This window comes from Arvicanthis niloticus, chromosome 28 (assembly GCF_011762505.2).
Source record: "Arvicanthis niloticus isolate mArvNil1 chromosome 28, mArvNil1.pat.X, whole genome shotgun sequence".
Classification (NCBI taxonomy): Eukaryota; Metazoa; Chordata; class Mammalia; order Rodentia; family Muridae; genus Arvicanthis; species Arvicanthis niloticus.
In genome coordinates, this window is record NC_133436.1 from 15,571,542 (window position 1) to 15,588,482 (window position 16,941).

The 16,941-nt window shown below is 45.6% G+C and overlaps 1 protein-coding gene across 1 annotated transcript in view; it reads right to left on the bottom strand.

Moving 5' to 3' along the window:
- The window catches only part of Akap12 (A-kinase anchoring protein 12), a 90,723-nt gene extending 74,256 nt beyond the window's left edge, over positions 1 to 16,467 (bottom strand). The window contains exon 1 of the mRNA XM_076926777.1: positions 16,023 to 16,467. Coding sequence (XP_076782892.1) covers positions 16,023 to 16,172 — 150 coding nt within the window. The 5' untranslated portion in view covers positions 16,173 to 16,467. The remainder of the gene's footprint in view (positions 1 to 16,022) is intronic.
- Positions 16,468 to 16,941: the final 474 nt, after the last annotated feature.

The window sequence follows — 16,941 nt, forward strand, 5'->3', positions numbered from 1 at the left end:
CTGAAACTTTGAATCCAGCTTTCCAGAGGAGAAGTTCATCCTGCCGCCTAATTTGCTTAAGACGGAAGCATTCTGGGAAAGGACTCAGCTGGGTTCCAGGCCTCTGAGAGGCTGCCTGAGAAGCTTTCTCTGGCCAATGTAATACTTTAAACCATGACCTACTTCCCTGAATACTGAAGCATTCCTTGCATTCCTCCATGTCATAAGGGACTAGACTTGAAATCTGTCACTGTTACGAGAGTCTAGATAGCACTGCTGGGTCTCAGTCTGTCACCACAAAATCTCCACATAGAACAGCAGTTAAAAAAAAAAAATCTTTTAAACATTCTAAAGACCCCAGTTTCTACTAAAAGAAGTACTGGCTTTCATGCTGATAAAAGCAAACAAGTTGAGTTTATTATAAACAAAACAAAAGACTTCCTTAAGACTACTGAATTTCGTTCAAGTAAATTTTAGCCCTTAAGGTTTTGCAATAAAGAGTCTGTGTGCACACAACTCAACCAACCTGGGTTTTATTCCCATTACAGCCCAGTATTTTCTGCTTCACTCTTATATACCATCTTGTGCCAAGACTGGGAGAAACTGATTATAAAGGATTCAACACATTCCCTACTGTGTGAGTGACTTATTTTATACAAAAAAAAAAAAAAAAAAAGAGAGAGAGCAGAGAGATTATGAATCTCCATTTAAATGTCCAGTTACAATACAGAAGGTGGAGCTCAACTCTAAGTACTGATTTGCTTGTACATGCTATTTCTGAAGCAATTTAAAAAGCTCTCATAACCCAGGTGGTGGTAGTGCACACCTTTGGTCCTAGCACTCAGGAGGCAGAGGCAGGAGGAGCTCTGTGGATTTGAAGGACAGCCTGGTCTACAAAGCAAGTTCCAGGACAGCCAAGCCGACATAAAGACACCCTATCTCAAAAACAAACAAACAAACAAACAAACAAACAAACAAACAAACAGAATACTGATCACAGAAAGTGGATGAATACAATCCGGTGTAACAGTACCTGCCTATAGTATCCCCAGCATTTGAGAGACTGAGCCAGGAAAACTGCCTTGACTTCAGGCCCTGCCTGGGCTATCCAGTGCGACTCTGCTTCAAAAATTGAAAAAAAAGAAAAAAACAAAAGGTGGCCAGTTCTTAGTGATCTGGAGACCATCTCCTTCCACCTCACCTGTCATTTACACTGCAGTGATGAACCAATTATAAATTCAGGGTGAGCCAGCACAGTGTCGAACTGTCTACAGAATTTAGCACTCATGCCCCAAGGAAGAATAATTGCAAACAAAAGCTTCTAAAATAGGCATTCTCCTAAAAGTCTGTTATGACTTAGTTTAAATGATAGCTAAGAACCAAATGTGAAATCTAGCAATCGTTAAAGCAAAAGATGAGGCCGGGCTGTGGTGGCGCACGCCTTTAATCCCAGCACTTGGGAGGCAGAGGCAGGCGGATTTCTGAGTTCGAGGTCAGCCTGGTCTACAGAGTGAGTTCCAGGACAGCCAGGGCTACACAGAGAAACCTTGTCTCGAAAAACCAAAAAAAAAAAAAAAAAAAAAAAAAAGCAAAAGATGAGGATACATACCTCTAAACCCTGGAATCAGAAAGCTAAGGCAGGAGGATCAAAAACCTGTCTAAAAAATAAAATCAATTAAACCAGGAATGGCTGCCCATGCCTCTAACCCTAGCACTTGGGAGGCAGAGACAAGCAGATCTCTGTGAGTTCAAAGCCAGTCTGGTCTACATAATGAGTTCTAGGAGAGCCAGAACTATATAGCAAGACCTTGTCTTAAAGAGAGAGAGAAAGGAAGGAAGGAAGAAAGAAAGAAAGAAAAGAAAGAAAGGAAAAAATTAATAGATTTTTAAAAGTTAAGAACCACAAAACAAACACCACCACTGCTTACTGTATAACAACATACCCTTCATAAAGAAAACTACCAAGACACAACAAAGCATCTGTACTTGTGTGTGCAAGTAAGTGTGTGCTCATGTATGTGTGGGAACAGGTACAGGTGCAAATGTGTGAATGGAGGCCAGGTCTTCCTCAAATGGCTCATCTTTTCAAAAACTGCATTACGTGCATTTATTGTGCGTACAAGAGCACGCACACTCGTCCACCCATGGCACGGGGCACGTGTCGAGGTCAAAGGACAACTTGAAGGAGTAAGCTATCTCCTGCTACCCTGTGGGTTTGGGGGATCAAACTCAGGCCAGGCTTGACTGCAAGTACCTTAACACATCAAGCAATCTTGCTGCCCTGAACTTCAAACTCACAGAAATCTCTGCTTCTGCCGAGATTAAAGGAACCTGCCACCAAGCCCATCCCCTATTTAAGTTTTCAAGCTATAATCTTTCATAAAACCCACAACTTGCCGGGCAGTGGTGGCGCATGCCTTTACTCCCAGCACTTGGGAGGCAGGAGGCAGAGGCAGGCGGATTTCTGAGTTCAAGGCCAGCCTGGTCTACAGAGTGAGTTCCAGGGCAGCCAGAGCTACACAGAGAAACCCTGTCTCGAAAAATCAAAAAAAATAAAAATAAAAAAATAAAACCCACAACTTACCAAGTTGGCTGGACTGGCTGGCTAACCAGCAAGCCCCAAGGACCAAGCCTCTTACTTTTGTAACCCTGTGATAGAATTATGGGTACATACCAGGCTTTTTCACTTGGATGTTAGGGACACGACTCAGACTATCAAGCTTGCATGAGAAGCACATTACTGAGTCAGCCATCTCCCTGACTCTCCTTTTTTCCACATCCCTCCCCTTAGGAGACAGGTTTACTATGTAGCCCAGGCTAGCTTCAGCCCTGTTGGGATTTACAGTGTGTGCCATCACACTGTCAAAGTGCACTTTTAAGTGAGGATTGCCAGTATCAAGGAGTATTTAGGCAGTATGCTGGTACATACCTCTAATCCTAATACTCAGAAAGCTGAGTCAGGAAGATTGCCATATGCTATGGGCAGCCTGGGCTACATAGTAAGTTCCAGGACAGCTTGCACTACAGAATGAAACTGTGAAAAAAAAAAGTGACCTGAGCTGCAAGATGGCTTTAATGAAAAGCAGTTGCAAAGCAAGCCTGACCTAGGTTTCTGGAACCTACATAAAAAAAAAACAAAAACAAAAAAACAAAACAACAAAAAAAAAAAAAACTTAATTACATCTGTGACCCCAACACACCCTGTGAGGTGAGAGGTAGAGACAGGAGAGAATTGCCTGGAAGCTCCAGGGCCAGCTGGTCTGGAGGACAGCACAACAGAGACAAGACAAATTCTCAAACATGGAAGGAGAGAACCAACTACCTACCGGTGTCCTCGGGGCACACATGAGCCATAGCGCACACACACACACACACACACACACACACACAAACACACACACACACAAACACACACACACACACACAAACACACACACAAACACACACAAACACACACACACACAAACACACACAAACACACACACACACAAACACACACACAAACACACACAAACACACACACACACAAACACACACACCCACAAACACACACAACACACACAAACACACACACACAAACACACACACATACACACACAAACACACATACACACATGCACACACACAAACACACACACAGAAACACACATACACAAACACACATACACACACAAACACACATACACACACAAACACACACACACAACACACACAAACACATACACAAACACACACACACACAAACACACACACACAAACACATACACACAAACACACATAATAGTAATAGTATTAGTAATAATAATATTAGTCAAAATAATAATAATTGGTACTTCTTTTTTTCAAGACAGGGTTTCTCTATGTCCTGGCTGTCCTGGAACTCACTCTACAGACCAGGCTGGCCTCGAACTCACAGAGATCTGCCTGCCTCTGTCTCCAGAGTGCTGGAATTAAAGGCGTGCACAACCACATCTGGCTCATCAGGACATTTAAAAAAGAATAACGAATTCTGGTTGTGGGCAAACCTCCAACCACCGTGTCCTCCGCACAAGCTCAAAAGCGGACACCGAACATGGACACTATTACACTGTAACAACAATTTTGGAATTTGGGTTTCTTTAAAAACGGAGAAATAGTATAAGAATGGTTTTTTGTTTTAATCCCAGGTATGGGGTACAGGGCTGCTTCAGGCTGTCGGCAGCAGCCAGCTAGGATTTGCCTTGTGCTGCTGATAGTTTCTGTGATTGTGTGACGTTTGGAATTCTGGGACTTTTTCAGAGGGTATATGAATGCTAGAGCCCTGTTAGATAGTGTTGGTCGTTTGAGGGGGTTGGTTGTGGTTTGTCAGTAGTTATGCTCAAGGAAGAAACAAGACAAAAGAAATTAGATTTACAGATCTCTCTCCTGCCCCCACCCCCCGCCCCCATCCTTCTTTCTTTCCTATCTCATGATAGGGGGTGAAACCAGGAGGGATTAAAAAAAAATGGGAAAAAGAACTCACAAAGTACCAAAGACCAGTACAGGCAAAGAAAAAGGAACAAATTAGACTCAAGGTCCTCTATCTCTCCCCCACTATCCTTTCTCTCCTATGGAGTGATGGGGGAGGGAGAATAAAAGGTGGGCAAAAGAACCCACAAAACAACAAAGACCAGCAACATTACCCAAAAGAGAGCCATCCCTAAGACATCTCTTCTGCCTGCAAACAGAAGGGGTGTGGCCAACCCTCAGGGACCTCCGTTTCCTGATGAAGAAGACTGGCTGAGGTAAGTGCTGTTCTGGCAGCTGCCCAGCTCGCCGCCTTTAGTTTTCTCTACTTCCGCGCTCTTCCCCTCCCTCAGGTTCTACAGCATCATCCCGTTCTATTGATGACCTCCGTGGCACACCACACCCAGTCTGTGCTCTCAGGAAAAAAAAAAAAAAAAAAAAAAAAGCACCATTGGAGATCTATAGCTAAGTATAAGATGCCTCAGCCATTACTGAAGCCTCCGCTTACATATTTATGTCTGTGACAGGCGCTGGCTACATAGCCTCAGCTGGCCTCAAACTCAATTAAGGGTGCATACTCCTGTAAACCCCCGAGTCCCAAATTATTACTTATAAGCAGTGTCCTAGCTTCATTTCTGTTGCCGTGATAAAATACCAACAGAAAGGAGCTGAGCAGAGAATGGATTATTTGACCTCCGTTCCTGGTTACAGTCTACCACTGAGTGGAAGTTACGGCAGCGGGAGCTTGAAGTAACCACATCCACAGTCAAGAATAAAGAGAAATGACTGCAAACATAATTACAGCTCAGGTAGTTCTATTCTTAGACTTCGGGGCTTCAATCCAGGGAATAGTACCAGTCACCCTCAAGCTGGCTCTCTCCCCATCAATCAAGACAACCTAGATGTGCCCATAAGTCAACCTGCTCTAGATCTGACACTTTTCCCAGGCTGATTTTAGGTTGTATCAAGTTAACAGCTAAAAACTGTTAACTGTCTCCCTTCAGTGGGGCAGCTCACCTTTAATCCCAGCACTGGAGAAGCAGAAGCAGGCCGGTCTCATGTGAGTTCGAGGCCAGCCTGGTCTACAGATGGAGTTCTGTGTAGTCAAATCTGCCTTGAAAAACAAACAAGCAAAAAAGTCTCCCTTCTAAGAATGCTAAGTGACTGTCCCTTCTATGGATCCTTCAGGTGAAGCCACTCATGCGACATGTACTCAGATGTATGGGAGGCAGGTTCATCACTTGAACCTGAGAGTCCAAGCAGCACCCTGGAAAACACAGGCAGCGTTCTGTTTTGGTTTTGAGAGGGGGGTCTCACCTAACTTGGTTTGTAACTTGTAACCTAATCTGACTAGAAAATCACTATTCTCCTTTGTCTGTCTTCTCCTGTGCTGGGATTACCAGGCATGTGCTCGACTTGTAATTTTTTTACTTTGGAGAGTTGGTTGCTTTCTGTTGTCTTAGCTTTAGGTCTTTAGATTAACAGGGAAGGGAATACATGATGTTTTTGTGTTAAGTCTGGGCACACAGATACCACGGCGTGTGTCTGAAGGTCAAGAGAACAACTTTTAGAAGACTATTCTCTCCTTCCATTGTGGGTTCTGAGGATCAAACTGAAGTCATCAGGCTTGTGTGGTAAGTGCCTTTACCTGATGAGCCATCTTGCTGGTCCCCTCTGTTGTTCCTGTCTGCTCCATGCCAAGCCTGTATCCTGCTCAGATTTCACTGACCTGGCAGAGATCTGAGCCAACAGTATCCTTTGAAAATGTTGGCTGGCAGTATTCCTTCGCAGCCTCACTACCCACCTGTCTCCAGCCCACACCATCCCCTAGATGGCCTTCTCAGGATAGAAGGCAGAGATCTAGTCTTTAAAGCTCTCCACCTTCAGTGTAGCTGGTACGCTGTTGGGTGAACTGAGACTTTGCCATCCCTTTTTTGGTTATCCCATTAAACACATCCATCTCCCTAACGTGTCTCATCCCTTCCAGCCTCTCAGCGAATGGCCTTGGATGTGACTAGACTCCTTTTCCAAAATATTCTTCGCTTTTTCAAAGTAGTTATCTAGAAAATCCTCTGCATGGATCTGGACCAACTGATGACAAGTCTCCCACCCTCTCTCGAACTTACCTAAATCTGTCAGTGGACACTGCATCTCAAAAGGCTTTCCCAGCCCCAGGTTGATGAGCAATGCTGTGCACTTTCTTATCACGCCCTCACCATGCTTAAACCAGTACCCTTTGAACGCTCCATGCTTAAGAATTGCCCGTTTGGGGCTGGAGAGATGGCTCAGCGGTTAAGAGCACTGACTGCTCTTCCAAAGGTCCTGAGTTCAATTCCCAGCAACCACATGGTGGCTCACAGCCATCTGTAATGAGATCTGATGGACTCTTCTCGTCTGTATCTGAAGACAGCTCATATAAATAAATAATAATAATAAAAAATCTTTAAAAAAAAAAAAAAAAAAAGAATTGCCCGTTTGGCCGGGCGGTGGTGGCCCACGCCTTTAATCCCAGCACTTGGGAGGCAGAGGCAGGCGGATTTCTGAGTTCGAGGCCAGCCTGGTCTACAGAGTGAGTTCCAGGACAGCCAGGGCTACACAGAGAAACCCTGTCTCGAAAAAGAAAAAACAAAAACAAAAAAAAAGAATTACCTGTTTGACCTCCTTGTGATACTGGAGATCCAACCCAGGGCCTGATGCACAGCTAGACAAACACTGTCTAAGCTTAGAAAATACAGACTCTCTGTGGTAGCCCAAGTTGGCTTCAGTCTCTCGGAAGCCTTCCTAGCACCGAGCCTAACACGCCGCTGTGCAGCCGTGCCCGCGTCACATTTGGCTATCTTTGATATATAATGGTATCATATGCTAGAACAACAAAAGGAATCGCTGCTTCCCTTTTCTACTCACGTAGCCACTCCCTCAACACCCGGCCTTGAGAAGCAAAGAAGATACGTGAGATCCGAAAGAGGAAAATATTTTAGGCCATAACGTTTGGTGCTGTGATTGACCAGATGTTTTTAATTTATTGTACAGATACAGAGGAAAGTTGTCTAATTTTTTTTTTTTTTAAAATTGAAACAGACATATGCATATGTAGAGAAAGGTTCAACAAGAGAGACTACGTGACCCAGGGCACTAGAGTAATAGGAAACACGTATGGACAATAAAATCAGGTTTCTCCTCTTAGGCATGGAAATAAACCTTTCTTATGGATTAGGATCTAAATGGGATTGGGGTTGGGGGATGGGAGGAACGCCTTTAATCTCAGCACTCTCAAGAGGCAGAGGCAGAGACAGTGGATCTCTGAGCCTGGACTATAGAGCAAGTTCCAGGGTAGCCAGAGCTACACAGAGAACCCCTATCTGGGGGGTGGAGGTGTGGGGGGGGAAGGGGTGGGAATGGGGAATCTAAATGGGATAGGGCAGAGCCCTAGGCAGCATATACCTATAACCCTAGGCCTTGGGAGGCCGAGGCAAACCACAGCTACATACATAGCAAAGCTGTGTCTCAAAGCAAAACAAATGAACCCCTGGGACTTTGTGTGAGCTAGGCACTCTTCTTCTACCCCGGAACCTTCACCAGACATAGTTTGTAGACACCAACACCTGGCATGGCTTGTGTGCACCAGCCTCTGCCCAGCATGCCCCAGGCAGAGCAGCCTCCACTCCCACAACGTGCTAAGTAGGAAGATATTTTCCTTTATTTTCTTCTCCAGATCTGTGAGAGGGAATAAATGCCTTTATCATCTTATACCTTCCCTTCCACCCAGGTAAGCGCCAACCTTAGGGATTCTTGAGTTGTCACCTAAGCCTTGAACCAGGGGGAGAAGGGGCTAGTGTGTGAGTTCCTCTCCTCCTCTGAGGCCACAGGGCCTACACTGAACAGTTAGAATACACAATGGCCTTTCAAGAATCCAGACCATGGTGCTGGGAATCTAGGCTACAGTGTGACTCAGTCTCAAATACATATGCATGCATGCCTGTGTGCACACATACCCCTCCCTCATATCATGCTAATGCATGCCTACCATTCCAGCACTTGGAAGCCAGAGAAGAAAGGCTCAGGAGACCAAGGGCAAACTTGGGTACAGTGACTTCAAGGACAATCTTGGCCTAAGATAAAAGGCTATCTCTAACAAAACAAAACAAAACAAACAAACAAACAAACAAACAAAAAAAAAAAAACAGAAGGAGCCCAAAGTCCCATCTTTGCATCCTCCAGCAGGTTCTGATCAGCAGGAAAATGGCTCAAGATCTAAACAGTGAGTCAAATAATTGCAGTCATGTATTTTTAAGAAGTAAGGAGGGCAGGATGGTGGTGGCTCACACCTTTAATCCAAGGCACTCTATAGACAGATGCAAGCTGATCTCTGAGTTTGGGGCCAGCCTGATCTACAGAGTGAGTTCCAGGATAGCCAGAGCTACAAAGAGAAACCCTGTCTCAGAAAGAAAGACAAGAAAAGAAAAAAAAAAAAAAAAAAAAAAAAAAAGAAAGGAAAGGAAAGAAAGAGAAAGTAAGCAAGCTAGCTCAGCAGTTAAGAGCTGTTCTTCACAGGACCCACATTCAGTTCCCAACACCCTCACAGTGGCTCACAACCATCTGTAACACCAGCTTTACAGAATCTGATGCCCTCTTCTGGCTTCTGTGGGTACCAGGCACACTTATGATACTTCAACCATACTTTCCGGCAAACACACATATGGAATAAACATAACTTTTTTTTTTTTTAAACCAATGTTACATCAACAGGATAAGATATTGACTAAAGACCCCTGCTTCTAAGCCTAATGACCTGAGTTCATTCTCAAGGTCATGATGGAAATGAAGAACTGGCTTAGGCCTCTATAGACCCGCCATGGTACTGTACGTAATAAATTATGTATCCTTCTCCTGGCTCTTTGCCTACCTGTCTACTGTAGTATTCTTAAATGTTTGGGTTAGCAGAACTAAGAATTAGGTTCAAGGCTGTCAACAGACGCAGGTGTTAACTACTTTCTCAAAATGCCAAATGCCACAAACTCCAATCCCTCGAATCCCAAAGGATGACCCACACAGAGCTGCACAGGTCAAGGATGGATGTTTGCAAAGCATACCATTTCCTTTGTGTTGATTGTCCTAAAATTCACAGCATTGAAACAGGGTTTCAACAGAGCTCTTCCACCCGCTCCAAAGGATCGAGACAAAGTGGGGTGATTCTTGCTAAAGTTCCAGGCCACCAAGCTGGAACCAAATTGTTTATCTGACCTTTCAAACATCAAAAGATGAAGAGTTAGGTAATGGCCAAACCGAGCTATTTGTGAGGGTGCATGCCTGGAGTCATCCCACATGCAAGGGGCTGAGGTAAGAGGACTGCCTGTTTCGAACCTGGGTTACATTGAGGGACCCTGCCTAAAAAGCAAACAAATGAATAAAAGTTTTGGCCGTATAAGTGAGTTCCCTCTGCATTAATCTTTACAAGATGAGTTACCATCTCTGGTTTCCTTAGCCATTTCTTTGCTATAAAGTCAACCTCAAGCCATCTCATCTAGACAACTATTGTAACTTGTAAGAGGTCCCTGATTCTAGAAGCAGGTAGAGGTCCATGAAAGCCAAGCACAGCCCTGCATGCCTGTAACCAAAGTTGCTGGGAGCTGAGACAGGAAAGCTGCTCCAGCCTAGAAAAGAAGGAGACCAGCCCAGGCAAGTGTGAGAACTGTATTTCACACATCCACAGGAAGGCTGATTAAGCTCTGAAACTAAATAAACATATTATGCACTTGTATATTTCAAAAGTGGATCTGTGCAAGTCCAGAAGAGGACAGGTTGAAGACCAGCCTAGGCTATATAGTGAGTTCCAGGTTAGCCTGGAACATAGAGTACATTGAAGAACCTATAGTCTTCAAGGCTGGAACCCTTCCATTTTATAAGAGGTCCCGGATTCTGGAGACTCAGTCTCTCAAGTGCTGGAATAAAACCCTGGGGGTGAGGGGTACTGGGGACATAGTAATATAGCTTCTCATCCTAGCAGCCTAAGGGGAGGTGCTGGATTTGGCCTCTGATGTAGTGAGAACAGCACCTCCTATAATATGACAATCTATTGACATATAGGTAACCATACGGGCAAAATGACCACTTTACTTAAGAGCAGAGGAAGACTGAATCAGGTATTCAAGGACACAAATATAGTGAGTTTGAGGCCAGCCTGGAGTACAAGAGACACGCACACACATGTATGCCCCCCCCCCCCGTCAAATTCCATGTCATTAATAAAGATGAGTCTTCAAATACTTTAAATTCTAGACCATTCAGAACAGATGACTTGGGCCTTGAAAGCCAGTTCTATTATTATTTTTTTCATTTCTCAGACACAGAGTAGTGCAGGGCAGTCAATTATGGAATGGAATAATGGCACCCCCAATATCTGTTTTAATTCAGACACGGCCTTTAAAACATTAATCAAGGGGCAGGAGAGGTGGCTCAGCAACTAAGAGCATGTGTTGTTCTTTCAGAGGACCTAGGTTCAGTTCCCAACACCCATCTGGTGGCTCACAGCCATTTGTAACTCCAGTGCCCAGGGATCTGATGCCCTCTTCTGACCTCTGGGGATATCATATGTGACTGTGGTGTATGTATACACATATATATGGGCAAACCGTTTGCTCATATGTACATTAGAATAAATTAGAAAAAAGCAATGGGTTCTTCAACTCTGCACATTATGTGTTGGTGACTCATAACTCTTGCAGTCAAATGAAGCCACAGCCTGAAGGACTTGATAAAGGTCTCCAGCTCCCTACCTCCTGGGGACATTACCTTCACCCACACAGGGTACACTAGGTCTGTTCTGTTTTCAGCTTTGGACTCACTGATTAGGAGAAAATACAGAAAGGTTAATTCATGGCTGCCAAGAAGGCACAGCATATAAAGTGCTTGTGGCCAAACCTGATGACATGAGTTCAATCTTTGGGCCCCACATGGTAAGAGGAGACAACCAACTCCCATTGCTAGTCCTATGACCTCCAAATGTATATGCATGCACACATACAAACACACACACACAAATAAATATGTAATCATTTATTTAAAAACAAAGGTTAGGAGGGCTGGAGGGATGGCTCAGTGGTTAAGAGAACTGACTGCTCCTCCAGAGGTCCTGAGTTCAATTCCCAGAACCCACATGGTGGCTCACAACCATCTGTAATGTGGTCTGATGCCCTCTTCTGGTGTGCGGGCATACATGCAGGCAAAGCACCGCACACATAATAAATAAATAAATAAATAAATAAATAAATAAATAGGTTAATTCAGAGGCATTCTGATTGCCAAACTTGGCCAGCAGGTTGGATCCAGAAACCAAGATTTGTCAGAGCAATGGACGTCTCTATTAGTCATTGGTCACCCAGGGTCTGTCAGCAACTGAATGAAAATAAACCTGCAAAGATTATAGACACACAAGGGAGGAGAAGCTATTCTTACTGTCCACAGAAGCAGCCAAAGTCTTAGACCAGGAACCAGGGAAATAGCAGAGGAAGCTGTTTCCCCTGGGAATTTGCATATGAAGACTTACTATAGGACTTCTTGCTTTTAACTGAAGTACAGCATAGATAAAAACCAAGGCCGGGCAGTGGTGGTGCACGCCTTTAATCCCGGCACTTGGGAGGCAGAGGCAGGTGGATTTCTGAGTTCAAGGTCAGCCTGGTCTACAGAGTGAGTTCCAGGACAGCCAGGACTACACAGAGAAACCCTGTTTCGAAAAACCACAAAAACAAACAAACAAACAAACAAAAAACCAAGATTCGGGGCATTTAAATGTTTAAACTTGAGTAATCAAAGTTTAACTTTGTTGAGCAGAGGCTGCCCGAGAGTTTGCCTAATGTTTGCCTAATGTTTGCCTAGCTCAGAAAGAGCCTGAGTTCAATTCAAGGCAAGAGGAAGAAGAGGAGGAAGAAGAGAAAGAAGATCATGGTTAATTCCCAGAGGCTGGAGCCATGACTCAGTGGCTAAGAGCACTTACTGACAGAGGCCCAGAGGGATTCCAGCACCCAAGTGTATGAATGTTCATGTGTGCGGGCACACACAATTTTAATTTTAAAAAAAGTTTACCTCTTATTTGACCTCATGGCAGAGTTGCCTTTGGGCACTCTTAGAAATAACTGCTAACTAAAGTCACCAGAACCAGGGGCTGGGAACTGTAGCCCAGCATCTTGCCCAAAGCTCTGGCTGGGTTCACTTTCTAGCATCCAATAAATAAGTAAATAAAATTTGAAGCCGGGCAGCGGTGGCGCACGCCTTTAATCCCAGCACTTGGGAGGCAGAGGCAGTCTGATTTCTGAGTTCGAGGCTGGCCTGGTCTACAGAGTGAGTTCCAGGACAGCCAGGGCTATACAGAGAAATCCTGTCTCGAAAAACAAACAAACAAAATTTGAGCTGTATAGAGATGCCATAAGAAAACATTTTTAATATGTTGGCCTAAGTGTGTGTGTGTGTGTGTGTTTATGTATATATCAGAAAAAAATTAAACTGAACAAAATAGTGGATCCTAACTGTAATTTCAGTTTTCAGAAGATCACCAAGAGCTCAAGGCCAGCCTGGGCTAAAGAATTGATTCCTTGTCTAAAAAAAACCAAAAACCCCAAGCTAACTGATTTACTAAATATATAACATATGATATAAATATTTGACATTATATAAAAAAAAAACCCTAATAGCCTTTAATGATCAATTCTATAAAAAGGGAAAAAAGATCATTCTATCCAAAGAGGGAAAAAACTATAAACTATATAGCAAGCCCCCCCCAAAAAAAGTCTACAGATCCATCAAGATTATATATTCATAATGTAATCCATAAGTAATTCTATGTATGTTTCATCTGAGCCAAAAAAAAAAAAAAAAAAGTGGGGTTCGTGTAGCCCAGACTGAACCGGCTTCAAAATCACAGCGGTCCTCCTGACTCCTGAACACTGGGATTGCAAATGTGAGCCTGTACACGCTGCCAGGCCCCTCTCTTTCTAAAGAGCAAACTGGTCTTCAAATCTGATTTTTCTCCCTAAAATCATTTGCTCAGTCCACTAAGTACTAGCGAGACTGGTCCCAGTCACTATCTGATACATATAACAAACAAACCATAATTAGGTTAAAAGTGAACCGGGAGAAGCAGACAGCTGGCATTCGCCAATGAGAACCAAAGGGCCAGAATCACCACTTCCTTCCATCCATCAGCTCTTGCCAAGTTCCCTATGCTTTGCGCCAGGCACCTTGCCTCACACAGCAAACCAGGCAAGCCCCTTGCCTTGTGGAGCATGTTAGCTTAAAACGCCTAGGGCCCACAAAGGTAGACACTGACGGGAAGGTGACAAGGGGCTAAGGATGCAAGAGTGATGGAAGCGCTATGCCCTAGAGGTCAGGGAAAGGAACTTAAGATGGAAAGGGAAGAGTTAAAGGTGCTGAATCATTCCTAATTCTGAGATCCTATTGAAGAAGTCTTAGGTCTTCAAACCTGGGTAACCTGTGGGTGGAAATGAAGTAACACACACACACACACACACACACACTCCAACAAGCACGTGCATGTGTATTGATCCATCTCCAAATTGATAACTGGGAAACGGGCCAGCAAATTAATGGTGTCACTTAAGTCATCTTTTAAAAGAGACTGCTTAGATGTTTCAAGATGGGGGTTGATGACGATGGGGAATGGGGGATGCAGGTTACAGAACGGCATGGAAGGAGGAAAACAAAGGTCCATTTTTTCACTGTAAACAGATAAGACTTGAAGTCATATAAAAACCAAAGTGAAAAAAAAAAAAGTCTCCTGTCTGCAGATGTTTAGCAATTATATCTTAAAACAACTATATTCCAAACTGGAGCTATGTTGATGGTGATTGTCAGCAAAACACGGGTGAGGGGCGGTGAGATGGTTCAGCAGGTACAGGTACTTGCTGTGCAAAGCTGGCGACATGAGTTCGAGCCCCACAACCCACATAAAGGTGGAGGGAGAGAACTAACCCCACAGAGCTGTCATCTCACCTCCACACATGCTCTCCATGGCACATTTGCCCCACCCCCAACCTGCCCAATGCACCCAGGAACCACGCACAGGTGTACTCCTCAAATAAGTATTTTTTTAAGTGTTATTCAAGTATTGAAATGTAACCGAGGCGTCCAAAAGATAGAAGTTGTATAGCAGAAGCATCTCACAAAACCTGTGCATCGGAGGCAGTGAGGACTTTGGATTTTACGAGTAGCGATGAGTTAAAAACTGGAGGCAGAAACGGTTTAAGAGGGGCCACTAAGCCTACATTATACTAGGCGACTAAAGAGGTGTGGGAGATTTACCTGGATCTTAATGTTTTATTCTCACACAAAGATGTTTACACTTCCTGACCCATTCCTAAAGGTCCTCGCTGCTCCCTATCAGCAAATTCAGCGATTGGTTGATTTTTTTCCCCCTTAAGTTGTTTGGTTGGTTGGTTGTTCACATGTTTCCGTAAGAATACCTTAAATCCACCGGAGCGAAGTCTTGCTCACAAACACGTGTTGGAAAAACAGCTAAAATGCAATGTTGCCAGCCGGGCGTGGCTGCGAAGTCATTTGAGAGGCTGAGGCAGGAGGACTGCCACTAGTTGGGCTAGCTAAGTGAGTTCCAGTCCAGCCTGGGCTATAGAGTGAGGCCCTGTCTTAAAACAAGTAAGCAAATTAATTAACAACCCCGAACAATAACAAAAGAAAAGGAACAGAAGTGAAATACAATAATGAGAGCAAGACACAAAGGCGGGGGCTGTGGTGGGCAGGATCAAATATTCCAGTCTCAAACCAAGCATCCCTATAAAATGCAATATTTCTAGAGCTTTGCAATAGACTCGACAGAAAGAGTGCAAGGAACGCTCACTTAAGCCTTTGCCTACATCCGTGCAGAACTTCTAACTCCAGTGTTTGTTTATCCAACTGAGTCCACAGGCAGCAAACTGTGAGAAAGGGAGACAAGACTTCAGAAGCTTTGCCTATCCCTCCATTGGTGCTTTTGCTCAGGTTCTTTCTGTCAGGAAGAGCTACATGCCTGGCTCTCTGCATCAGCAGCTAGGCGGTGTCCCAGGCGCTGCCGCAGGACTCTGGGTACCAAACCTGGTGGCCCGGGTGGAAACTGGTATCAAGGCCAACACTGGGCGGGGAACCTAGGACCTAGGTTTGCCCTGCTTCAAAGCAGGTCCCGACTTTCCCTCTCTGGGACCTGGGATCTAGGGGAGTATAAAGTGGCTTAAGATGCCTGGTCGTGGTCAATTCTTATGTATGCCCGACCGGCCATCACCCCCCAGGCTGCCAGCCCACCGGAAGAGAGAAGAAAGACTAGGGAACGGCGGGCAGGGACAGATTTGATGGCTGCTGAAAGGCTGGCTAGGTCGCCGCCCTTAAGAGACCCTCCACAAAGATGCCAGCCCCGCCCCGGTGCAAAAGACCCCAGAGACTGCAAAGGGCTGCGCTCGAGTTTGCAGATGGGCTGCACCGGCGGGAAGTTGTGGCTGGCGGAAACCGCCAGGGCGCCCCATCTCCATCCCGCCCCACCCGGGCAGGTGGCCGCAGCTTACCTTGGTAGCAGGGTCCGCGTCGGCGGGGTCTCCCGTAGCTCCCGATGCTTCCGCTGCGGGCCCGTGGCCACTGAGCTCCAGCTCGCTCGGCGTGTCGCTCCCCGCCGGCTGCTCGGGGCTCCGCTGCTCGGTGGAACTGCCTGCGCCCATGGCTCAGTGGCTCTCCTACTCCCGCCGGCTAGCCGCCTTCCTGGGACCACGGAGACGCAGAGGGGTGAGGAGATGTGCGCCCAGGACCACGGGGACTAAGGGTGAGGAGCGCCGGCTCTCTGCAATCCTGCTGAGAACGCACCCGGACTGAGAATGAAGGGGACGCGCTCGTGGCAAACTCCTTAAAAGAAAAAAAAAAAAGCCACCTCGTAGCCTCCTCCCCCCTCCTTGTTTTTCCCTCCCTTCATCACATGAGCACAGCCCAGACACGCCTTGCAGCATCTCCCCCCAGGCTGCTAGGACCAGAGGCTCCGCCACTAGGTCCCCGGCAGCCTACCCCACCCCCAGGGCTTCTCAGGTCACTAAAGGGGGACAAGAGGTTTGGGGTCTGTCCCGGGGCTGCAGAAGGTTCAGGAGCAGCAAAAAAGGGGGCGGGGGCAAAGGCTTTGTTTTTTAATTTCATAATTGATAACCCAAGGTTGGATCTTCTGCAGCCCAGGGATTTGCATTTGACCAGGCGCGAACCCAAATCCCATTTGCTTTTCTTCAGGTTGTGTTTGACTTTAAGCATTTGTTCTAGCTTTCTCTCCTACAGCAGGAGAAAGGGAGCGCTCCTGGGCTGCTCCTGAGCCTGGCCATATTAGGGCGGCTCACGTGGCAGGAGCTGGGAAACCCAGAGGTTGATGCAGTCAGGCCACGGCTGAGGTGGGCCCAGCGTCCCCATGATCCCAGCCAGTGATGTCAGGTGATGCCATCAGCAGAACTCGCC